Source organism: Mobula hypostoma, chromosome 27 (assembly GCF_963921235.1).
Source record: "Mobula hypostoma chromosome 27, sMobHyp1.1, whole genome shotgun sequence".
Taxonomy (NCBI): Eukaryota; Metazoa; Chordata; class Chondrichthyes; order Myliobatiformes; family Myliobatidae; genus Mobula; species Mobula hypostoma.
In genome coordinates this window covers 18,560,086-18,586,617 of record NC_086123.1, presented here as the reverse complement: position 1 = coordinate 18,586,617, position 26,532 = coordinate 18,560,086, and the positions used below count along the sequence as shown (strand labels likewise).

At 39.9% G+C, this 26,532-nt stretch overlaps 1 protein-coding gene across 2 annotated transcripts in view; it reads left to right on the top strand.

Annotated features, from left to right (window-relative positions):
* kntc1 (kinetochore associated 1) overlaps positions 1-26,532 on the top strand; it is a 129,233-nt gene that overhangs the window by 63,309 nt on the left and 39,392 nt on the right. For both annotated transcript variants that reach the window (XM_063034215.1, XM_063034214.1), the window contains exons 41-50: positions 1,826-1,954; positions 9,734-9,850; positions 11,687-11,796; positions 12,297-12,501; positions 15,253-15,342; positions 15,744-15,915; positions 22,182-22,240; positions 24,096-24,312; positions 24,763-24,836; positions 26,074-26,284. In XM_063034215.1, the coding sequence (XP_062890285.1) occupies positions 1,826-1,954; positions 9,734-9,850; positions 11,687-11,796; positions 12,297-12,501; positions 15,253-15,342; positions 15,744-15,915; positions 22,182-22,240; positions 24,096-24,312; positions 24,763-24,836; positions 26,074-26,284 (1,384 nt within the window). The remainder of the gene's footprint in view (positions 1-1,825; positions 1,955-9,733; positions 9,851-11,686; positions 11,797-12,296; positions 12,502-15,252; positions 15,343-15,743; positions 15,916-22,181; positions 22,241-24,095; positions 24,313-24,762; positions 24,837-26,073; positions 26,285-26,532) is intronic.

Sequence of the window (26,532 nt, the reverse complement as noted above, 5' to 3'; positions counted from 1 at the left end):
GCTCCTTTATGCCCTCCATATCAAATTCCCCTTTCCTCCAGTGATTGGTACTAAAGTATAGTGGATTCTGGTTAATTGAGACCTACCTGGACCAGTATATTTTTGCCCAACTAAGCATCTGCTTCAATTAGTTGAAGTTTCATGGAAATGGTTAAAAAGGTGTATTTAAAAAAAGAGACAAACTACTGTTGAACTGAGTAACAAATGATGTATTTAAATGAAATACAGAACAAATTAGAACACTTACACTACTACTATAGTACTATAAAACTATTAGTTCCCAATAATTAATGACGGAAGAATTTATCCAGTGTATGCTGCTCTGTTCTTTTGCTTGACTGTAAATAAAACCAGTGCAGACACCTTGTGCAGGTAAGTGTCTGTCTTCTTACAGTGCATCCTCCAAATCTTTAATTTCATTCTAGCATTCAAGGTGTCTGTCAATACCTTCAAAATCTTTGTAGTTCCTAACTTTGAAATAGGAAAATCATTCCATTTTCACTCATGGGTCATTTCTGGCACCTCCAAGCTTGAATGCTTGAAACTACAGTGAACAAAACGGTTCTAAATTGACTTGCCGCTTATTTCTCACCAACAATCAGTGACAAAAATCACTTTTTTTAAACACAAACATGCATAACTGATGCTATTTTTTTAAAAAAAAACAATCTCTCTAACCACAATGAAGTTTGTAATGGGCACAAGGTCACAAGACTGACACTAGTTAGAAACTGTTCAGCAACTGTCTCCTGTTCCAGTTAAGTGGCATAGTGTTCCAAATAAATGATGGCAATCTTGACTACTTTCTTGATTAGTTTTTGTTCGTTAAGAGTTGCATCAAATACACAGCTCCTCTGATTAACCAATGGATCACTTAAACTGAATCTACTGTATTGGGAACTTTCCTGGCGTCACTTGCCCAAAAGCCATTTGTAAACCTACTTCATAGCTTAATTGTGAATAAGTCGAAGGTTGTTCCTCATCTTGATGATGATTATTAGAGGTCTTTATAGTTGCTGAGATTTCTGCCTTGTACAGAAAATTGGAAGAGTACTGGATACCATTGTGTGGCATTCATAGTTTTTAGCTATAATCTGAAGGTGAGTGTCAGTGTCTTCACTTCTTCCAGAAACAGGTTTACTATCACTAATATATGACACAAAATTTGTTTTGTGACAGCATTGCAGGAGAAAGACAAAAATAACTCTAATTACAAAATAAATAACTAATGCAGGGGAAAAAAATAACAAGATAGTGTTGATGGACCATTCAGAAATGTGATGGTGGAGGAGAAGATGCTGTTTCTAAACGGCTGGGTGTGGGTCCTCAGGCTCTTGTTCGTTCTCCCCCCCTCCCCCGCCTCCCCCCCTCCCCCTCCCCCCCTCTCCCCTTCTCCCCCTCTCCCCCTCTCCGATGTTACTATCCACAAAAGGGTATGGCCCAAATGGTGATGGTGAGGATTGTGCTCATGATGGAATTGGCTGAGTCTACAACCCTCTACAACCTTCTTTCATAATGAATTAAGGAATACAGAGCAATCATCACTGAAAGAACAATGTTATTGTGCTCAAAGAAGAAGCTGGTCTTGATAAAATTGTTCCCCGATAAAGAAGTGCATATTAACTGGGATTGTTGACACGTTTGTTCCTTTACTGATTTAATTTGTTATTCTGTTATTTTGATTTGCAAGATCACTAAGTTGTGCACTAATAATAAACGCCTTTGCAATTTGTTATCATCTTTAGTCCATTGGATAATTTCCTGCCTTTTACAGTTCCATTCAGATTGTTTCTGCACTAAAGCTTGTGAATCTTTCATTTCTTAGGTATTTAACTGCCGTGTGATTGACACTGATTTAGCATTGGCTTACTGCACATTATTGCCGAGACAAATTGTGTTTGAGAAGTTGTGGAATATCATCAACGACTCGTGGCAGAATTATAATAAAATTCTGGTATGTGCAATGGTTTGTCAAATATCTTAAACCACATTTTATTTCTATCTAAACATTTCTCACCAACATTTAGAACCAAAGACGTATGATCTACAAGCAAAAATGAGCAATTTGGCCCCCTTACATCAACCTTACCATTCAATAAGATCATGTCCCAATCTTATTTCAGCACTTCTTTCTTGAAATAACCTTGTATTCCTTGATTCTCTTAATTTTTAAATATCTATTGATATTCACCTTGAATAAACTGAATTATTATACTATAGCTGCCTTGTATAACGATTCCAAAGCTTTATTACTATTCTTTGGGAGCTTTGTCATCTCTATTCTGAATGGATGACTGTTTTAATGCTGTGATCTCTGGTCCTTTGTCAGGCCTTGTAAAATTACATATGCCTTAATGAAATCCCCTTTCATGCTTCTAAACGCAAGAGAGCAAAAGGCCAGTCTGCTTCATCTCTCCTTGGGTGACAAGCCCAGAAATAAATGTGGTGAATCTTCACTGCACTGCCTCTAATGTAGGTACATTCTTCCCTAGATAGGAAGATCAGAGCTGTATACAATATTCCAGATGTAGACAACTCTCTGCTTTGCACACAAATCTTCTTGCAATGAAGGCCAATATACCATTTGCCTTTCTAATTATTTATTGAATCTGTAAGTTTTCCCACAATGATTTGTGTGCAAGGACACTTTTCTCCTTTTGAACACTGCCTGTAATATCTCACCTTTCTACAAAAATCTTCTGCCTCATTTCTACCAAAGTGAATTTTGTTGCTCTTTTGGTTTTTTTTTAACTACGTATTCCATTCACCCCATCTTTGCACATTCTGTTAACCAGTCTATATCCCATAAGACAAAGGAGAAAAATTAGGCCATTTGGCCTGTCGAGTCTGCTCCGCCGTTCAATCATGGCTGATCCTCTTTTCCCCTCCTTAGCCCCATTCCCTGGCCTTCTCTCCATAAACTTTGATACCGTGTCCAGTCAAGAACCTATCAAGCTCCACCTTAAATACACCCAACAACCTGGCCTCCAAAGTTGCCTGTGGTGATAAACTCCACAAATTCACCACCCCCTGGATAAAGAAATTTTTCCGCTTCTCTGTTTTAAATGGATGCCTCTCTATCCTAAGGCTGTGCCCTCTTGTCATAAACTTCCCCACCATGGGAAGTATCCTAAGGTTTCAGTGAAATTCCTCCCCTCATCCTTCTAAATTCCAGTGAGTACAGACTAAGAGTTATCAAAACTTCCTTGTATGGTAACCTTTTCATTCTTGGAATCATCCTTGTGAACCTCCCCTGAACCCTCTCCAATGCCATCACATCTTTTCTTGGATGAGGAGCCCAAAACTGTTCACAATACTCAAGATGAGGCCTCACCACTGCAGACCTCTTGAAATGAATGCTATCATTGCATTTGCCTTCCTCACCACTGACTCTACCTGCAAGTTAACCTTTAGGTTCTGCACAAGGACTGCCAAGTCCCTTTGCATCTCAGATTTTTGGATTTTCTCCCCGTTTAGAAAATAGTGTGCACATTTATTTCTACTATCAAAGTGCATGACCAAGCATTTTCCAACATTGTTTTTCATTTGCCACTCCCTTGCCCATTCTCCAAATCTGCCTAAATCCTTCTGCAGCCTACCTGTTTCCTTAATACTACCTGCCTCTCCACCAATTTTCATATCATCTGCGAACTTGGCAACAAAGCCATCTATTCCATCATCTAAATCATTTATATACAGCATAAAAATAAGTGGTCCCAACACCAACCCCTGCAGAACACTGTCACTGGCAACCAACCAGAAAAGGATCCTTTTATTCCCATTCGCCATCTCCTATCAATCAGCCAATGCTTTAACCATGCTTTGTAATGCCATGGGCTCTTAACTTGGTAAGCAGCCTCATGTGTGGCACCTTGTTAAAGGCCTTCTGAAAGTCCAAATATACAACATCTACTGCATCTCCTTTATCCTACATGTATTCCAATAGGTTCATCAGGCAAGATCTTCCCTTGAGGAAACTATGCTGGCTTTGTCCTATCTTGTCCCGTGTCTCCAAGTGCTCTATAACCTCATCCTTAACAATTGACTCCAACATCTTCCCAACCACCGAGGTCAGGCTAACTGGTTTATAATTACCTTTCTGCTGCCTTCCTCCTTTCTTAAAGAGTGGAGTGACATTTGCAATTTTCCAGTCCTCTGGCACCATGACAGAGTCCAATGATTTTTGAAAGATCATTACTAATGCCTCCAAAATCTCTACCACTACCTCTTTCAGAACCCTAGGGTGCTGGTCATCTTGACCGGGTGACTTGTATACCCTTGAATCTTTCAGCTTTTTGAGCACCTTCTGTCTTGTAATTGTAACTGCACTCACTTCTCTTCCCTCACATCCTTCAACATCTGGCACACTACTGGTGTCTTCCAAAGTGAAGACTGATGCAAAATACTCATTTAGTTCATCTGCCATCACCTTGGCCTCTGTTATTATTTCTCCAGCCTCATTTTCTAGCGTTCCTATATCCACTCATCTCTTTTATTTTTTACATAATTGAAAAAGCTTTTACTATCCACTTTGATATTGTTTGCTAGCTTGCTTTCATAATCATCTTTTCCCTCCTAACGATTCTTTTAGTTGCTCTCTATAGGGTTTTAAAAGCTTCCCAATCCTCTGTCTTCCCACTAATTTTTGCTTTGTTGTATGCCCTCTCTTCTGCTTTTACATTAGCTTTAACTTCCCTTGTCAGCCACAGTTGTACTATTTTGCCATTTGAGTATTTCTTTGTTTTTGGAATACATCTATCCTGCACCTTCCTAATTTTTCCTAGAAACTTATACCATTGCTGCTCTGCTGTCATTCCTGCCAGCATCTCCTTCCATTCATACTATGATCATTACTTCCGATGGGTTCTTTCACCTTAAGCTCCCTAATCACCCAGTCCAGTAAATCTGATCCCCTCGAAAGCTCAACGACAAACTGCTCTAAAAAGTGATCTTATAAGCATTCAACAAACTCACTCTCTTGATTTTCCCAATTGACCTGCATGTTGAAAGCTCCCATGACTATCATAACATTGTCCTTTGACACTCCTTTTCTATTTCCTGTTGTAATCTGTGGTCCACATCCCAGCTACTGTTGGGAGGCCTGTATACAACTACCATCAGGATCCTTTACCCTTGCAGTTTCTTAACCCACAAGGATTCAACATCTTCTGATCCTCGTCACACCTTTCTACTGATTTGATGTCATTCTTTACCAGCAGAACCACACCACCCCCTCTGCCTACCTTCCTATCCCTCCGATGCAACGTGTAACCTAGGACATTTAGCTCCCAACTGCAACCATCCTTCAGCCACGATTCAGTGATGGCCACAACATCATACCTGACAATCTGTAATAGTGTAACAAGATCACTCACCTTATTTCTTATAGTCCATGCATTGAGATATAACCCTTTAAGAGTACTGTGTTTGCTACCTTTTTTGATTCTGCATCCCTAATACACTGATACTCACCCTGCTGGCTGCAATTATGTCCTATCACCTGCCTGCCCTTCCTGACAGTCTGCACACTATTTTTGCTTTTTTTTTTAAACCATCTGTCCTATCCTGAGTCCCTTCACTCTGGTTCCCACCCCCCTGCCAAATTAGTTTAAACGCTCCCCAACAGCTCTAACAAAGCTGCTCTTGAGAATATTGGTTCCCCTCCAGTTCAGGTGCAACCATAACTTTTGAACAGGTCATACTTCCCCCAGAAGAGATCCCAGTGATCCAAGAATCTGAAGCCCTGACCCCTGCACCACCAGCTTCTCAGCCACACATTAACTTGCCAGATCACCCTCTTTCTACCCTCACTGGAGCATGGCACAGGCAGCAGTCCAGAAATTACTACCCGGGAGGTCCTGCTTCTCAGCTTTCCACCTGGCTCTCTAAATTCTCTTTTCAGGACCTCTTTGCTTTTCCTTCCTATGTCATTGGCTCCAATATGTACCAAGATATCTGGGTGCTCTTCCTCCCTTTCCAAAATATTGTGGACGTGATCCGAGACATCCCTGATCCTGGCACTTGGGAGGCAACGTAGCATCTGGGAGTCCCATTCACGACCACAGAACTTCCCCTGACTATTAAGTCCCCTATCACTACCGTTCCCCTCTTCTTTCTCTTTCCCTTCTGCACCACGGACCTATGCTCAGTGCCAGTAACTCGGTCTCCATAGCATTCCCCTGGGAGGTCATTCCTCAACAGTATCCAAAGCGGTATACTTATTTTTGAGGGGAATGGCCACAGGGGTGCTCTGTGCTAACTGCCTGTTCACATTTCTATTTCTCCTGACAGTCACCCAGCTACTCACCTACTGCAACTTTTGGATGACTACTTCCCTGTAACTCTGATCGATTATTTCCTCACTCTTCCATACAAGCTGATGGTCATCCAGCTGCTGCCCCAGATCCCGAACACGATCTTCAAGGAGTTGGAGCTTGATGCATTTCTCGCAGATATAGTTCCCTGGGAGGCTCTGGGTCCCCTAGGACAGGGGTCCCCAACCTTTTTTGCACCGTGGACTGGTTTAATATTGACAATATTCTTGCGAACTGGCTGACCGAGGCAGGGGAGGGGTGTTCAAGTAGGGCTAAACTCACCTCAGCATGTCTTTTACAGTTAGGGTTGCCAACATGCTCACTTGTGTTTACCCGGAGAAAGACTACCATGACCATGAAGCCTTGCGTGGGCACCTGTGTGCGCAAGTGTGACGTGCACATGTGCGTACGTGATTTTTTTTTCCACAGGTCGGTTTTGGTTTAATCTTCCCGACTACACTGTACATACATTATTTCTACTTTATAGGCTGTGTATTTATCATATTATTCCTGCTTTTACTATATGTTAGTGCTATTTTAGGTTTCATGTGTTATTTGGTAGGTTATTTTTTGGGTCTGGGAACACTCAAAAAATTTTCCCATATAAATTAATGGTAATTGCTTCTTCGCTTTACGCCATTTCAGCACGAAAGGTTTCATAGGAACACTCTACCCTAGCGGGGGAAATACGGGACAAGGGCGTTCCTGTATGGGACAAACCAATTTAGCCCTGTATACGGGATGTCCCAGCAAATACAGAACAGTTGGCAACCCGATGTTCAAGTTCAACAGTGCGTGACAGGGAATGAGGAAAGGTGCAGCTGACTCGTGTCCTTTCCTCGTGACCCGGTAGCACATGCTTTGCAGCCTGGTACCGGTCCGCAGCCCGGTGGTTGGGGACCGCTGTCCCAGGACTCCCAACATCTAACTTGGAGAACACACAACAGCCATTTACTACACTAGGTACAGTAAGAGAGGGGAAAAAAGGGAACCTTAAGGAAAGCTTACCCAGAGCCTACGCCCTTTTCAAGCTGAAGGCTGGCACTCCTTTCACTACTGGCCTACTCCCAACAATAGCTGCCCCACTTGTCCCTTCTGTACCTTTAAGCAAGCGTCACCAACCTGCGAGAAACCTCCACGTTGTATCCTGCTCCTGTTGCTGATTGGGCTGTTGATGGATTCGAGGATCCCCTGAATCCTTTATGTATCCTTCTCATATATATCAATTATAATGCACTTATTCACGTCATCCAAATTTTTAGAACATAGAATAGTGCAGCACATTACAGGCCCTTCAGCCCACAATGTTGTGCCGACCCTCAAACCCTGCCTCCTATATAACCCCCCCCACCTTAAATTCCTCCATATGCCTGTCTAGTAGTCTCTTAAACTTCACTAGTGTATTTGCCTCCACCACTGACTCAGGCAGTGCATTCCACGCACCAACCACTCTCTGAGTAAAAAAAGCTTCCTCTAATATCCCCCTTGAACTCCCCACCCCTTACCTTAAAGCCGTGTCCCCTTGTGTTGAGCAGTGGTGCCCCAGGGAAGAGGTGCTGGCTATCCACTCTATCTATTCCTCTTATTATCTTGTACACCTCTATCATGTCTCCTCTCATCCTCCTTCTCTCCAAAGAGTAAAGCCCAAGCTCCCTTAATGTCTGATCATAATCCATACTCTCTAAACCAGGCAGCATCCTGGTAAATCTCCTCTGTACCCTTTTCAATGCTTCCACATTCTTCCTATAGTGAGGCGACCAGAACTGGACACAGTACTCCAAGTGTGGCCTAACCAGAGTTTTAGAGAGCTGCATCATTAGCTTGCGACTCTTAAACTCTATCCTTTGACTTATGAAAGCTAACACCCCATAAGCTTTCTTAACTACCCTATCTACCTGTGAGGCAACTTTCAGGGATCTGTGGACATGTGCCCCCAAATCCCTCTGCTCCTCCTTCTCCTTTTTGATAGAGATTATGGATTCCTGGGGTGCAGCACCTCATTTATTACAGCATCCCAAACCAAAACTGCTTAATTTCCAGTCAAGATGATGCCAGCGAATGATACTTTGGGCAACATCTTTCAGATAATCAGTCATTTCAGATTTTCTATGTCTTCTACTTATTCTTTTTATCTTCATTTTGATTTTGAAATTGTTGGGGCCCGTGACCTAGTCTGTAGTTCGGTCAAATGACCTAGTGTTCTGCTATCCTTGAGAAAATTCCAGAAGAAGAATACGAGCTCTACCTACCATGAGGAGAAACTCAGAGACGAGACGAGGGGCCATGATCGACTACATTTCTTGCTGATTTAAAGCATCGAGGAAGATTGAAACATTGAGGCAAATGTGGAGAAGAGCGAGTGGTTCTCGGAGGGGCAGCTGGTTCAAGTCGCTGCCCTCAGAGGCGCCCATTCTTTCTTGTTGCCGATTGTCGAGTTGGGGGTTTGGTGATCTGTTAGTTTTTGTGCAAGGAAGGAGTTGGGGGTGTTTGGGGTTTGCGAGTTTTTGTTTCTTTTTCTTTTCGTGTGGGGGGGATTGATGTTTTTCTTTCAACTACTTGCATGGTTTTCTGTACTCTTTGGCTATCTGGAGAAAACACATTTCAGCATTCAAACCGGCTGATGGCGTAGTGGCATCAGCGTCAGATTTCAGGATGAAAGGTCCCAAGTTCGAATCCAGCTCCAGCCGCTCCCCTGCACATTTTCCATCTGTGCTGGGTTACGAGCTGGTGATCTCTTTGGAAACTCACCCAGCAGAAGGCAATGGCAAACCACTGCTGTAACTTGCCTCATACGTGGTTCCCACTAAGTCAGAGAGGCGTGGAGGGAAATCGTCCGCTAACCGGAGAAACTCCGGATGCGACGTACCTTTCCTTATTCTGCATACACACTATGATAATAAATTAACCTTTGAACTTTTGAAATGACCTGTTTATTCCTACTATTTTCTGTTGTTTAACCAACACACAGATCCTTGATGCTGGAATATTTATCCCCAATACCACTTGCTTTAATTTTTGTTCAATAATCTCTCTATTTTCTGGAAGTCCAAATAGATTACCTCCATTAGTCCCTCCTTATTTACTGTGCTAGCCATAAACTCAAAATAAAATGATCTTACGATATTTTTTATCAATGTAAATTTCCCTCCATAAATCTATGCTCAGTCTTCCTGATCCTTTATAAATTTTGTCGGAAAAGTGGTTTATTGATAGGGATAAGAACTTGTCAGGTTTTGGCTTTTGAGAACACTCAGTCTGGATTTAGATCTAGAAATACTGAGATGGGTTTTCAGGGAGCACCAGGAATCCTATGGGAAGTTGGTCGATGGAGGAACGAATGTTAAAACACATGGGAACTGATAATTTAATGTCTGTGTAATTTGTTCTTCTTTCATCAATTTTAAGTCTTGCTATTTCAGGCAGTTGCTGTTGTTGGTGCTCAAATGGCTAATTTGCTTCAGGAAGAGGAACAAAAACAGAAGTTCAATTCCTTGATTGTTGATACAGAGTGGGGTCTGAAGCTCAGTAAGCTTGGTGTAAGTATCTCTTTAAAATATCAAGTATTTCAGTTAGAACTGAGGAAATTTTAAGTCAGTGACTGCTGCTAGATGTTTTACCATGAGAGATGAGTAAAATGTATGGAAATTATATGGTTGAGAAGCAGCTGATGGATCAAAAGAATATCTTCTGATTGACAGAATGTTACAAATTGTGTTCTCAATGGATATGGACTGGGTTTTCAGCTTCTTGTCAAATATTACAGATTTAGATGAAGGAATACATTTATTGCAGATAACATCCAATTAACCGAGCAACATATTAGCATAACAGTTAGAACTTCTGCACAGCTTCAATGATCTGGATTTGATCCTGGCCTAAAATGCTAATCTGTGTGATGTTGACACATTGTCCCTGTTAATCTTGTGCCCCAAAGACATTCTGGCTAGTAGGTTAATTGGCTACTATAAATTACCTCTAATGTCGGAGTGTTGCATGCGGACTGGGAATTGATGGGCATGTGAGAAAATATAGGTTACAGGAAAATAAATGGGAGAGGGGAAAGGTAGAATGACCCAAGAACTGGCATGGATGGTCTGAGTGATCTCCTGTTGTAAGGGAACATGGAACATTGAATTAGTGCAGAACCACCCCAGGTTATGACAAAGTTCCATTCCTGTGCAATATTTGTAATTTGAACAGTTTGCAAGTCAGAAATGCAACTTTAATCGAAGTTCTAACATAGCAGAGAATGCCTGCGGCTTGTTCGCATGTATTTGCTGTACATAAGTCAGGTGCTCACAAACTGGAGAGGACCTGTAAGACACATGGTAGCTGGATGTGGGGGCCTATATAGATCAACTAACTTCATGAAACTGGCATCTGAGGTTCTTTATTGGGAAATGGGGTCATCCACTTCAGAGCTAAGAAAAATAATTTTGAAAAGTTTGTTAAAGGTGAAAGACAAAGAAGGGAAAAAAAGGATGTAGCTGTTCATAGAGAGGGACAGAAGATCATTAAAAAGCCCACGAAAACATTAACTTTTAAGGGCATTAGAATTACCACAAGATTTTTTAAAATTTTATTTCAGACCCATTTTGGAACTCACTGCCAGGGGTGGTGGTAGAGGCAAAGGCAAATATAATAGGAACATTTTGGAGACTTGGACAGGCACATAGATAAAAGAAAAAATAGAGGGCTATGTAAGAGGAAATGGTTAGATTGATCTTGGAGTAGGTTAAAGTGTTGGCACAAAATTGTGGGCCAAGGGGCCTGTAACCGTGCTGTAGTATTCTATGTTCCAAGAAACCTATTTTTGAAATTAGAATTCAGACATTTAAACAGTAAAATCAAGCACCCTCTTTTCGGAAAAGGCAGTAACTTCCCAGTTTCTACGAATGTTACTTCCATTTCATGTTGAGAAATCACCATCCTGATTTGGCTTTTATTATTGTTGCTGTTGAAATCCTGGAATTCCAAACCCAGCAACAAATTTCCTAAAACTACTACCTCAGCAAAATTAGAAATGGGCTATGTACAATTGCCTTTGTCCTTATCTCGGGAAACAAAGTAGAACATTTTTTTCAAAATAACAAACCATTGTCATGTTGAATAAGAGTTTCCACTGATGAATGCTAATTGTCTGTGAAACCTAATGAGAACAGTCTAATTGTTGCTGACTACTCAACAAGTAGTGAGTCTAGATTTATGCTATTTAATTTTTCAGAGATGCTGCAATGGTGGTATAATTTGTCTTTGATATTTAATTACATGCTATGGATTTGCATGCATTTTCATTACCTTTCAAAGTTAATGCAAATGCCTTTTTTGTGAATTAACAATTTTTCAATAACATTAATTTCTATTCTTTCCAGATCTTGTTCCAATCAGCATTTAGGGAGAATCCAGGAAAGAAAAAGGAATGTATTCTTATTTTGGTGCAGAATCCGAATGTGGACTCCACACTAATAATGCAGTACTGCAAGTAATAATGATTTCATAAAGCGGTTCAAAATACCAATTAAAACAATAAAGATAGTTAATATGAAAATTAACATCTGTACAAAAGTTTAGATATACTGTAATCAAATAGTACTTTCTAAGCATTTCATCACCTTTTTACTAATATTTGTGTTTAGTCTTGGTACTGTAGCTGGCTGATGGCATAGTGGCATCAGCGCAGGACTTCAGAGCAAAGGCTCCCGAGTTCGAATCCAGCCGGCTCCCTTGCACGCTTTCCATTCGTGCTGGGTTGAGCGTCGAGCTAGCAACTTGGCCTTGTAAAAAATAAGAAAGCCTGCTTAAAAAAAAATGCTGTCATGACGGTGTCCTGATGACTCCACTCGGAGTTAAGGGCTTTCTTCTTCTTCTTCTTGATACTGTGTTATACCTTAAATATGGATAGTGTAAAATATTATTACAATTATTTGCCTACATAAATAGAAATATGATTGATTGCTGAATGTCTATTTTTTTCTCTTTCAGGGCTTTTGGGTTGAATAGTGATGTTGCACTGCAGTTGTATATAGAGACATTGCTTTTACGTGGTACAAGTGGCCATCATGGTGAAGGAGAGCCATGTGATATAAAGCAATTTCAAGCTAATGATTTGGAAAGAGCCATAGAAGTAATGCCTTTATTGAAAAATAAAACTGACCTGGTTATTAGTTTGAGTTGTGCTTTATACAAGGTAATCCTTCGTTAATTCAATCTAGTCTACCATGTTAGTTTTCATACCTTAAAAACAGCAATTAGGAGAAAAGATAGATGATGTATCACCAAGTTTGATTGTGGGGACAGTTGCTACTCTGCAAAGTGTTGGTTTTTTTTTAAAGGAGAGAGAAATCATTGAAGTATTAGATTAAGAGTAACTGGAGATAACATGAATATCAAATCAAACATGCAGATACTGCAAAAACAGATTGTGATTCTGTGAAATTCTTTGCTTGCAATTGGCTGCATGTGCTGTATTATTGTGTACATGTAAGATTGATGGTGCTTGATTTTTTTTAAATATTAAAGGAACTGAGGGCTGTGGGGTTGAATGGGAAGCTGGATTTTCAATTTAGCCATATCTTTGAGTAGTAGATTACTTCAGCTGAATTCTTCTAAACTTTATCAATGAAAATATTCGCAGTAGCTCAAGTCTGTCTCCAGAACACGAGGCATCATCATGATAAATGAGCATTGCAGACTCTTTAACTTTAATGTGCCCAGTTTGAAGGCACTGTATGGTTTCCCTATGTCAATTTAAGTGCACGCTTTAATATTGATCTATTTTAGATCTGCTACAACTGGTGTTGTAACTGAGACCTTGGGGGGGGGGAGCAGCATTTAGAAGCAAAATTGATGGCAGAGAGAAGGAAAAGTGCTTGCAAGGTCTCAGAGTGAGTTGGAAAGGTTGCCAGAGAACATTTACCTGTAGTTTATTTGTGCATCAGGCTATCAGAGATCTTCAGGACTCCTGGCAGAAAGCCGCCAGGGATGTCCAAAGAGTGATACTACATGATTGTAGTTTATGAATGCTTTGTCTGGGAGAAGCATGCAGAGCATTATACTTGCTCCGCTTGCATCTTTGGGTTGCAAGAAAAGTGCGATATGCAGCTGGAAGGAGAAATTTGCGAGTTAAAAAGGGGATGAACAGCAATAACATGGAATAGTTATTAGAGTAGGAAGCTAAACATGACCATGTCCTTAACTCCATTGACAAAGTAGTCTTAAATACACATATATGTCCTCAGATCTTTGAGGACTGTTTTTGTTGAATTGGCATAGACATTGCTTCTTTGAAAGGCTGCGCTTGCATCCAATAAGCACTGGTTGATAAGGTCAAGGATGATGAGCCTCACTTTGCCTCTACTTTCGTGGTCCTGATTGGCAGCCTTAGATGTTTTTCCTAGTCCATTTTTATGCCATGTAATAAATGCCTGAAGTGGGCAAATAACTAATGGACATCAGTTTTTGAGTACAAGTTAGCTTCAGTCTGAAATGTGAGTATGTATAGAATAAGCACTGAGACTCCTGGAACAGAATGTATTTTGAGTTTTGGCTCTTTAAATTGCTGGTTATTCCATATTAAGCAAGGCCATTGATTTTTTAGACTAAAGAAATAAAAAATTACACAGGAAACAAAAATTAGACATTTCATCATAAAGAATGATTATATCACAGAAGGGACTATTTAGCTCGCACAGTTAACATCATTTTGGGGAGTTTTGCACGGAACCATGTTTTGAGTGTGAAACAAGTCCGACTAGAAAGTCAAGTTGAGTTCCCTACCGGGACGAAGAGGCAAATGGATGGACTTTTGCCTTACTCTGGATTAAGCATATTTTCAACTGCTCACATTTTCACCCAGAGTTAACCATAGAAACTACAGCACAGAAACAGGCCCTTTGACCCTTCTTGGCTGTGCCGAACCATTTTCTGCCTAGTCCCACTGACCTGCACACGGACCATATCCCTCCATACACCTCCCATCCATGTATCTGTCCAATTTATTCTTAAATGTTAAAAAAGAACCCGCATTTACCACCTCGTCTGGCAGTTCATTCCATACTCCCACCACTCTGTGTGAAGAAGCCCCCCCTAATGTTCCCTTTAAACTTTTCTCCCCTCACCCTTAACCCATGTCCTCTGGTTTTTTCCTCCCCTTGCCTCAGTGGAAAAAGCCTGCTTGCATTCACTCTATCTATACCCATCATAATTTTATATACCTCTTATCAAATCTCCCCTCATTCTTCTACACTCCAGGGAATAAAGTCCTAACCTATTCAACCTTTCTCTGTAACTGAGTTTCTCAAGTCCCGGCAACATCCTTGTAAACCTTCTCTGCACTCTTTCAACCTTATTTATATCCTTCCTGTAATTTGGTGACCAAAACTGAACACAATACTCCAGATTCGGCCTCACCAATGCCTTATACAACCTCATCATAACATTCCAGCTCTTATACTCAATACTTAATTAATAAAGGCCAATGTACCAAAAAGCTCTCTTTACGACCCTATCTACCTGTGACGACACTTTTAGGGAATTTTGTATCTGTATTCCCAGATCCCTCTGTTCCACTGCACTCCTCAGTGCCTTACCATTAACCCTGTATGTTCTACGTTGGTTTGCCCTTCCCACGTGCAATACCTCACACTTGTCAGTATTAAACTCCATCTGCCATTTTGAGAGAAGAAGTTGTGAGAAGAAATTTCTAAGCCAATTGTATATTGCTGAGTCCGCTTTCTCCAGTGGTCCCTTTTTGTCCATTCGGAGCAAGTTGAGGAATGCTAACGGTTAAAATGAAAATAAGTCAGATCATTATGCAGTACACTTAAAGTTGGTGACAGTAGTGCACTTTGGGACTCATAACCAGAAGTATGTTTTTAAAGGAGAAAAGTTTACTTTATCATTTGCTGAATACTGAAGTGTATTTTTCTTCATTTTTAAGATGGATCCATATGACTACGAGGTCATTGAAAGTGCCTTAAAAATTATAAAATTGTCAAATGAAACAACCATCAATTTCAACTTGGATCAGGTAGGAAACAATGGATCTAACGGGTAAAACTAAACGTTGACTCTGCTGGTTTGTATAATGGATAGTAACAAAAATGGCTTAATGCTCTGAGCTTTAAAAAAAAATAACATTTTGAGGGGGAAGAATGAGGGAATTTTGGTGAACTTTCAATGAAATGACAGAATTTGAGAAAAAAGGAAATAGATAGGAGTGCTTGTGAATAAGTTGAGTAAGAATATTTATTGCTTTTATATTTGTCTTTTGCTAGTTCTAAAGATTTGAAAGTTATTCTAGGGGTTTTGAGTAACTAATATTTTGAAAAATCTTGTCAGCTCAGGAAGATTTTACACAATATTGTCAAAATAACAATTGCATTTCATTATCACAAGTTTCATTTGTGAAATAAAATCTTATTTTAATAGGCTTTAAGTCTCTTGCAACATTTGTACTCCTACAAACGAATTTCACCACCTGGGGATTTTGAGCTTCAGTATCTCCGGAAATATTCAATTGATCTTTCACCAATGGCGGAGAGTAGGCTGCCCTTCCACATACTCTTCTTTGAAAACAATCAAAGGTTTTGGAATGTGATATGTAAGTACTTAAATTTGGGGCAAGTATGATGGATGGGATGCAGAAATGACACTTTTTCTAGAAATACCTTCTGTTAACTTAAGGATTGCTGACACAACAGGAAATGTATAAGTTAAGTGGGAAATAGGATTTTTAGCTGAAAGTAAGGTGTGTGAATGAACTGAAAGAATGGTGATTGAAAATGTTTAATCGGCTGTCAGCAAAGCATTTGCTACCAGGCTGCGAGGAAACAATATGAGTCAACTGCACCTTTCCTCATTCCCTGTCATGCCCACTGTTGAACTTGAATGCATGCGAGGTCATTACCCACGCGAGGACATCAGTTGGTCATTAACCTACAACTACTCGATGAGTAAAAAAAACAAATGTCGCTTGAGAGTTTCTTTGGAAGAGATGGTAGGGGCCATAAAAGGCCTAACGATGATAATGCAGAGACAGCTGAGGCCGAGACTGCAAAAAAAAAAAGAAAGCTTCCTTCAACAGAAAATACGACAAGTTGTACATAAAATATGGCTTTATTGCGACTGGTGACTGGTGGAGACAAGCTGTCTAATGAGGAAATGAAGCCCTCAAAACTGCTTCGGAACCTTGAGTCCAAGCACCCTGCACTTAAAGACAAACCCGTTGAGTTTTTTGAGAGGAAAAAAACGTGAGTAAGGGGGACAGAAGCAAGTTCTGAGAGCCACCACCTCCACAAATGCTGCTGCTCCGAGAGCATCGTACTTAGTGGCTAGCCGTATTGCTAAGGCTAAGAATTCCTTCACTGTTGGTGAAGAATTGATTCTGCCTGCTGCTAAGGACATGTGCCGTGAGCTGTTGGGAGAAGCTGCAGCTAACAAGATGGCACAGGTTTCTCTTTCAGCTACCACAGTTTCAAGGAGAATCGATGACATAGCAGAGGACATCGAAGCACAGCTTTTGGAACGGCTTAACGGGTCTGGTTTCACTACCCGAGTCAAAGGGGTTGCTCCTGAATGCCAGTCTACACACTGTGTCACACACTGGGAAATGCTGGCTAGCTGAAAAATGTCACCTGATCTTAACAGCGTATTGAGTGACATTGTTGAAGTTATCAATCACATCCAAGCAAAAGCCCTTAACTTGCGTCTGTTTGAGTAGCTTTGCGAGGAAATGGATGCAGAGCAGAAATGCCTTCTCTTACACACTGAAGTCAGGTGGCTATCAAGGGGGAGAGCCCTGGCCAGGGTTTTTGCGTTTAGAGAGCCGCTACAGAGATTTCTTTCAGGAAAAAGGTCACCACTGGCAGCACACTTCAGTGACGAGGAGTGGATAGCAAAACTCACTTATCTGTGTGACATCTTCAACCTGCTCAATGAACTCAATTTGTCACTTCAGGGGAGAATGACAACTGTCTTCAAGTTGGCAGATAAAGTGTCTGCTTTCACAGCCAAACTGGAACTGTGGGGACGGCAAGTGGACAGGGGCATATTTGACATGTTCCCAACATTAGCTGGGAATTTGGGAGAGACTGAGGCTGCACCATCCTTCTCACGGCTGGTGCGTGATCACCTATCTTCACTGTCGACAGAATTTGAGCGTTACTTCCCAACCACAAATGACCCAAGACGTGCAAAGGAATGGGTCCGTGACCCATTTGTGAATGTCCCTGGTGAATCATCAATGTCAGCGTGGGAAGAAGATCAACTCCGCGAGCTTGCAAATAATGGTGGGCTGAAAAGTATGTTTGACATAACATCTCTGTCGGCATTCTGGATCAAAGTCAAGGTTGAATATCTTGAGATAGCCACGAAAGGACTGAAAACTCTGCTTCCATTTCCAACACCATATCTCTGCGAAGCAGAGTTTTCTGCAATGAAAACTAAATTGCGGAATAGACTGGACATAAGGAACCCCCTTATGATTTATAATTGACTTACCACTATTCATGAAGGAAAATATGCGCTGTGTGTTTAATATTAAATTTGTTAAATAAACCCTTTTAGAAACAAAATTGAGTGTATAAGTTGCTGATAAGTGACTTATAGTTGACTTATCACCTATATTCTGGTCGTAATTAACACCCCTCCCCCCCCCCCGGAGGAAGGACGAGGGAGATGTCCTCCTTTTTTAAAGAAAGGGGCTTCCTTTCCTCCACTATCAACTCTGCTCTCAAATGCATCTCCCCCATTTCACGTACATCTGCTCTCACTAAAGGGGCTTCCCTTCTTCCACTATCAACTCTGCTCTCAAACGCATCTCCCCCATTTCACGTACATCTGCTCTCACTCCATCCTCCCGCCACCCCACTAGGAATAGGGTCCCCCTGGTGCTCACCTACCACCCCACCAGCCTCCGGGTCCAACATATTATTCTCCGTAACTTCCGCCACCTCCAACGGAATCCCACCACTAAGCACATCTTTCCCTCCCCCCCCCTCTGCTTTCCGCAGGGATCGCTCCCTACGCGACTCCCTTGTCCATTCGTCCCCCCCATCCCTCCCCACTGATCTCCCTCCCGGCACTTATCCTTGCAAGCGGAACAAGTGCTACACATGCCTTTACACTTCCTTCCTTACCATCATTCAGGGCCCCAGACAGTCCTTCCAGGTGAGGCGACACTTCACCTGTGAGTCGGCTGGGGTGATGTACTGCATCCGGTGCTCCCGATGTGGCCTTCTATATATTGGCGAGACCCGAAGCAGACTGGGAGATCGTTTCGCTGAACACTTACGCTCTGTCCACCAGAGAAAGCTGGATCTCCCAGTGGCCACACATTTTAATTCCACATCCCATTCCCATTCTGACATGTCTATCCACGGCCTCCTCTATTGTAAAGATGAAGCCACACTCAGGTTGGAGGAACAACACCTTGTATTCCGTCTGGGTAGCCTCCAACCTGATGGCATGAACATCGACTTCTCTAACTTCCGCTAATGCCCACCTCCCCCTCGTACCCCATCTGTTACTTTATACACACATTCTTTCTCTCACTCTCCTTTTTCTTCCTCTGTCCCTCTGACCATTCCCTTTGCTCATCCTCTGGGTTCCCCCCCCCCTTGTCTTTCTCCCCCGACCTCCTGTCCCATGATCCTCTCATATCCCCTTTGCCAATCACCTGTCCAGCTCTTGGCTCCATCCCTCCCCCTCCTGTCTTCTCCTATCATTTTGGATCTCCCCCTACCCCTCCCACTTTCAAATCTCTTACTAACTCTTCCTTCAGTTAGTCCTGACGAAGGGTCTCAGCCTGAAACGTCGACTGTACCTCTTCCTAGAGATGCTGCCTGGCCTGCTGCGTTCACCAGCAACTTTGATGTGTGTTGCTCCAAGGGTGACCTGCAGGGCTAGTGGAGGGAAGAAGAGCCTTGCACCTCCTTTGGGAGAGACGCATCCCCACACTGCCACACAATTTACTTGGGACGTTATGCCACTTAATTGGAAGAAGAGACTATTGCCAAAAATTTGTAACTAGTGTCAAACTAGCCATTGGGCGCCACATCATGCTTAGAGCAAATGGATTTTAAATAACATCAATTGCTTGCATTTGTGTTCAAAAAGCAGTGATTTTGTCACTGATAGTTGGTGAGAAATAAGCAGTAAGACAATTCAGAATTGTTTTGCTCACTGTGGTTTCAAGCATTCTGTCTTGGGGATGGCAGAAACAGCCGGGAGTGAAAATTAAATTATTTTACTACTACAACAAATTAGGAACTATGAAGAATCTGAAGGTAGCGACGATCATCTTGAATATTGCAATGTAAATGAAGATTTGGAGATGCAGTTGTCAATAGCATTAATGAAGGTGGTCCAATATTTGCACTAGGTGTCTGCGCTGATTTTGTTCATTTACAGTCAGTCAAAAGAACATGGCATTATACGCTGAATTCCTCCGATAACTACCAGGAACTAATACAGTTTTATAGTACTGTGGTAGTATTTGTAGTGTTCTAATTTGTTCTGTATTTCATTTAAATGCATGATTTGTTATTCTGTTAAACAGTAGTTTATCTTTTTGATCTTTTTAACTATTTCTGTGAATCTTCAGCTAATTAGGCCAGCCACTTAATTGGGCCAAAGTGTATTGGTCCTGATGTATTCCATGTAACTGGAATCCATGGTATTGCTAGTTTATTGCAGCATTCCTCTTCAATACCCAAATCTGATTGTTAATTGTGAAAATAATATACAAGAATAAGTGAAGTGTCAATCACACCAATACTTAATGTGATATGTCCCAATTAAACATTTGGATCAGAGTAGTGGGTAATGTTTAAATTTGAGACAATTTGTTTTGATTAGTTTACCTTCTTGATAAAGTATCCAAAATTGCTTTATTGGTTATGAATCTGGACAGTTAGAGTGGTGAATTCCTGATTAAGGCTGGCTATATTTAATTGAGTTTGTTTGAGGCTGTAAGATTGCACTAAATTCTGCCCTGCTCCATCTAGTGGCAAATGTTGAATACTGCATCATAGGCTTGAGAAAATGATTCAAATGATGGTTGCATTTCAGAGAGTAACTGTGCAACTGTTTAAACATACACGTAGATCACCAGCAGTTTTAGACAAGGGAATTTCAGAAAATATCATTGAATTTCATTAAATCATACATCTCCACAACACAGAAAGAAGCTTTTACCCCATTGTACATGCTTTGGCTCTTTGAAAATTATTTAATTAACCACATTATACATCACTTAATAACCTTGCAAATGGTTGTATTCAAACACTTATCTGGTTCTCCTTTGGAAATACTGTTTAATCCTCTTTTTTTATCCTTTGGGTTGGGCATTCCGGGTGATTATTTTTGTGTAGCTTTCTTTAATGAAAGGTGGTTTATTAATGCCCTCTTTACCTGCACTTTTTTGTCTGTTATCTAAAGTTTGTGTCCTTTGTTGTTAGCTTTCTGTTCCTTGATAATAGTTCCTGTTTTGTAAAAATCTATTAGAATTTTGAATGTATCAATTAAATTGGCCTCCTCTGCTCCAAGAACAAAAATTCCACTACTCAGCCCTCTTGTGGAAATGGAAATATTTCATTCCTGAAGACATTCTAGTAATTCGGCTCCTTTGGAATCTCTCAAAGACCTGAACGTTGATGAAAGACATTCCGTCTTATTCAACTAACTTTTTGTGCATTATTTGACTAGTGCTCATTCCCTGCAGTGGACTTGATGGTTAGCTCTGCGCTGATCTCCACTACACAAGCACCACGATTAATTGGTGTGGAAAGTGGATGGATGGTAGTTCCCTGTAGGAACCACTGCCCACAATGAAACACAGTTGAGATTGACATAACTCCATACCTCTGTTCTTGTCTCTACTTATAAAGATATGAATTCAGTATGCCACTTATTCTGTCATTTTCAAAAACAAACTCCTATGCTCCATATCTGAAGCTTTTGCTACTCTCTTTTAAAATGTACCTTTTCAATTCTTCATTCCAAAACCACTTCAACTGCCAGTTTCACTAAACTTTTTTTTCTTTTTAATGTTTGCCATATCAATTTATCTCTGTTACCAAGTTATCTGGAAATTAACATCTTGGTCCCATGTCCAAAATCAGGTGAAGGTTTACGTGCACAGAATAAGCTTTCGGCTTTATTGGCCATTTTAAAAGTTTTTACATTGATAATAAATTTACTTTGAACTTGACGGCAAATTACATACATATCACCATATACAACTCTTGAGATATGTTTTCTTGCAGGTATAGTCAGTAAATACAAGAACTAAATTAGAATCAATGACAGATTGTGCACAACAGGGCAGACAAACAAACAATGTGCAAAAGACAGCAATGTGCAAATACAAATGAAAAGAATAATAATAAATATTGAGAAAATGAAATGAAAAATCCTTGAAAGTGAGTCCCTAGCTTGTGGGCGCAGTTCAGTGATGGGCCAACTGAAGTTGAATGAAATGATCACCACTGGTTCAAAAGCCTGATTGCTGAGGGGTAATAATTGTTACTGAACCTTGTAGTGTGAGTCCTGGGACTCCTGTACCTTCGTGATGGCAGCAGTGAGAAGAGCGCATAACCTGGATGGTGGAGGTCCCTGATGATTGATGCTGCTTTCCTGCGACTACGCTCCATGTAGATGTGCCCAGTGGAGGGGAGGGCTTTACCTGATGGTCTGGGCTGTATCCACTACTTTTTATTTTACTGTTCAAGGACATTAGTGTTTCCATACCAGGGTGTGATGTAACCAGTCAATATACTCTCCACCATGCCTATTTAAGTTTTGCTAAATGAAATCTTTTTTTTGAGCTAAAAAGATTGAAAACTTGAGTTTTTGTTCTTTTTGCAGCTGCAGAGCTAAGTGAGGAGACTTTTTCGACATTGCTGTTGATATCTAAACTGATGAAGGTAAGTTTCATACATACAGCAGTTATGTACAGGATATACAGCAGTTGTTTCAGAAGTAATTGGTAAGCAAGAAGAAAGGAACAAAAATAGGTCACGTTGCTACCCTAGCCTACTTTGCTTTTCAATATCATCGTTCTAAACTCCATGGTAAATGGGTTCACTATTCCTAACGTCAAGTTTTCCCATCATGGAGATCAGTCTAGTAAACTTTTAACTAAAAGTCAGCCTTAAGCTAGAACATAATAGAATAGTCCTGCTATATTCTCATCAAAGCAGCAGCAATTGCATAATTTCCTTGTTCTTGAATAATAATTTAGTTGGGATGTTTTTGGAGGAAGTTAACATGGGATGCTTCAAGGAAATAACTTAATCACGAATCAATTACTTCTATACTCTCCTTTTATAAAGGCTGGTGTATAGATTTTGTAAAACTATATCAATCAGTACTTGCACTATTGGGCACTGCTACAATCAAAACATCCTTGTGCAAGGAATTTCGTAACAACTTTAAAGTAAAAGGGGATAGGGGTGCCTACGTGCTGTAATGATCAGGTGGAAAACATATTACAAACAGTAATTGTAAAACAAACAAAAGCTATAAGTTGTGCATTGGGCACTCACAGTAAAAGATAAATGCAAAATAATTACTAAAGCAGGAATTAAAGCAAATAACTACTGATCCTGGAAATCCAAAATAGAAATTGAAATTACTGGAAGTGCAACACCTGCCCTTTCTTAGGTCTTCCTCTCTACCAAGCAGAAATCCTAAAACTCCCTGCCAGTGAAGCAAGAATTCAATTGTACTTTCAAGTTCATGTACTGCATTGAATGCTTACATATGACTTGCTGCATTGAGGTGAAAAAAATACAGATTTGATATTTACCTGTTCAATTTGTAGGAATGACCCTGTGCTCCTAATTGCCTATCACTTTAATTCTCCATCCCATTCCCACTCTGTCATCTTTGTCTGTGGCATCCTATTTTGATGTCCAAAGGAAACTTGTGGAACAGCCTTTCCTCTTCCAACCTAGGCTCATTATAGACCTTTGGGCTCAATGTTGAATTCAACAATTTCAGTTAACTTATATTTGTATCAAAAGCAGCAAGTTCAGATGAAAGGTAATTAGTCTGTATAGTAAATTCAATATACTTTTCCTCCCGTAGATGCTATCTGACCTTTTAGAAATTTCCAGTCTTTTTTATTTCAGATTTCCAAAATCCATCTATTTTATCTTGCAATTCCACCATTTTTTCATGTCTCCCTGTCTCTCTCTGTCTCCCTCTTGTCCTTATTTCAAATCTCCCAGACAAATCAGTTATGATTAACAAGTATTGTGCATCCTTTCTTAGTAGGCACCACAAATATTGAATTATCTTGGTTTCTACCCTATCACAGATGTTCCCTTTGTTCTCTCCAGATGGTGGAAATCTAATCAAAATAGAAAATGCTGAAAGACAGGCAGCACCTTTTGGAAAGATAAACATTTCAGATTGTTTCAATGTTTTTTGCTTTTATTTCAGGTTAAATTGTAGTGTGAGTCCTAAATTAATCTACTTTATATGATGAACTAAGAAAAAAAATTAAATAAATTGCAGGCACAATTTCAACTTAATTGGAGCATTCTGATCTGTACTAACCAACCCCATACACACCTCAGTGATACTACAATCTGAAATTGTTAAGGCAATTCAAATTGTAGACTTTTATTTCATTAAAATGTCTTGCTCTTCTAGTAGCAGATGAAAAATAGTTGTGAACATTGAGTTGTACAATTTGGTATAAAGGCCTTAAGCTTCACATGTTTCATCCTTGTATTTGTCTGTCTATAATTAATAGGGTTTGCTTTTCTTTAGGTTTCTTTGGATACACTGTATATGAAAGCTGTTAACCATGTGCTGACAAAAACTCTGAAACCTAAAGTACATAAGCTGGCAAAAGAGGGATGTGTTTCACTGATATCAAAGGAAATATCTGAGACAGTGCACAACATACAGTCTTACATCTTGGCAATTACAAATCCTGAATGGGCTACTGCCAGTTCCCATCGAGTTGTTCAGGAACTTCCAACTGGTAAATTGTACCAAACACCTTGTGCTATAAAGATATGTTATGGAATTAACGTTGCACATTTACTGTTTTGTTTAATTTTGTCATAATCAACAAGATTGATTGGGACCTGTTCTCAGGCTCTATGCTTTTGATGTATCACCAACTGATTTAGTCAAGATATGTAAAGTGCTGCCCTTAGCATAGTGATATAGAGCATTAAAGAAGCTGTCTTTTATTCCTATTCTTTCCATTCTACCATGTTTCCCCAGACAGATTGTCATATAGGTAAAATAATGTATGTTTAATAAGCTGTTTGTTTTTAATAACAGATTAATGATAGCTTTTACAGCTTTAATGTTTATAAAGAACTTGTTTGTTAGTCAAACTTAATTTCTTGATTTAATCTGTCTCAATACATATAAAGCTGTGTCCAGCTGTATCTTGGTTAAACTCTATATGCTCTTCTTATAGGACCTGATAAAATCCAAGCCTTGAAATTTTGCCTACAGATGTCTGAAAACTGGTTAAAATCTACAGCACCAGGGGTATTGTTAAAGTTTACACTTCTTTGTCATTTATATAATTCATAAATATAGATTCCTGGACAGGAAGCAGTCATTTGGCTCATCAATTCAGTTCTGTTATATTCTAGATTGCAAAGTTTTTGAACTACTGGGGAGTTGGGAGTTATGAGAATTGAACATGAAAACTGAATAAAGAACACAAGAACAAAGAAACAGAAGGAGTTGCAAGCAATACATAAACTCAGTAATCTTACTAAGGTTGTGTATAGCCTGCAGCTAAAGCTGTTTTATTATTGTGTTCTTTAAAGATCCTTTACTGCCCTTTTTATTTGTAAAGATTAAGGTATGCAGGGAGTCTGGTACTTTGAAGTGTTTCTAGATTTAAGCAAGCTTTCACCACTTGCCAACTGTTCAGCTGTACTGTGCAGATTTGTTTCCTCTAAAAACAGTCACTCAACAGCATTAACATGGTTAAAAAATTGCATCTGATTGCATCAGGGTGTCACATAGAAAAGGAGATTAATTGCTGAGAAACATCTCTACAAGATAAATATTTGATTCATACCACACTTTTATATGATTTATGTGGTGATCTTCAGTTGAAATTCTGTTTGATATATCATTTTAAACGTTTTTTCTCCCTTTCTAATCTCATTGCATAGATGTTTATTACATTGTTATACTATAATTTCCTGCCCACACTGCATGTGTGTTTGACTGCTGCCAATGCACTTTCCAGGAGAGCACAAAATGTGACTAATTTTGATTGCATTTTATTTTTGTGTGTTTACAACCAAATTCATTTTTCTGAATCTCAGCTTGGTTAAGTAACAAAGCAAATTAGAAATAACAAAGTCCACATAATTTCTGACAGCAATTGCCCTATCCTCAGCAGTGTGTAGCTTTCTTTGACTTGTTAACAGATTGGAAAAACTAGAAATTGAGGTTGGATCTGATTCTGTCTTTACAATTTCTTTGGGTTGATAATACTATTCCTCTCGTATTCTGTTGAAACTCTAAGTAATGTTGTAGTATGGAGATAATTTCATGTTTCCTCACTGAAAATACTGTCTGGAATGACCATCGTTATAGTCCTCTCTCCAAGCTTGGTTTTCCATGAAACTAGCTTTCTAGTAGCTATGAAGAATTAATTCTTCTAATATGTATATTATTATTTGTGTATTTTTAGAATGATGGCTAGCAAATAGGGCATTTTTGCTTTGTTCGTTTTAGTAACAAATTAAAATCCATTTCTTAGGATAATGCTCATCAAAAAGCAGAGGACTCACTAAATAAATTACGAATAGAGTATGAGAATTCAGCAACAGCAAATCTACTGAGAATCCACAATTTAAACTGCCCTGAATACTTGAGATTAATTAAACTGCCAGCTAAACTGATATGCTCATTGTATGAGCACAGCAGCATTGAAGATCGGTTAAAGCACCCTACTGCCAGAGATTACCCAGGTTAGTTCTGTTCCTGAAGTAAATTTTTTTAAAATAAGTGATACACAAACACACACTGGGCTTGTGTCTTAAAGCTTGTCAATGCAAACTATAGATTTGTTTAGATTAATTCCAATTCCTTTTGTTCACTTGCCTTATACCCAACCTTACCATCAGGCCATATTACATATCATAATTTATAACAGTGACAATAAATTAAAATAATTCGAGTCACTTTGGTTGCAGAGATTCATGCCACACCCACATTC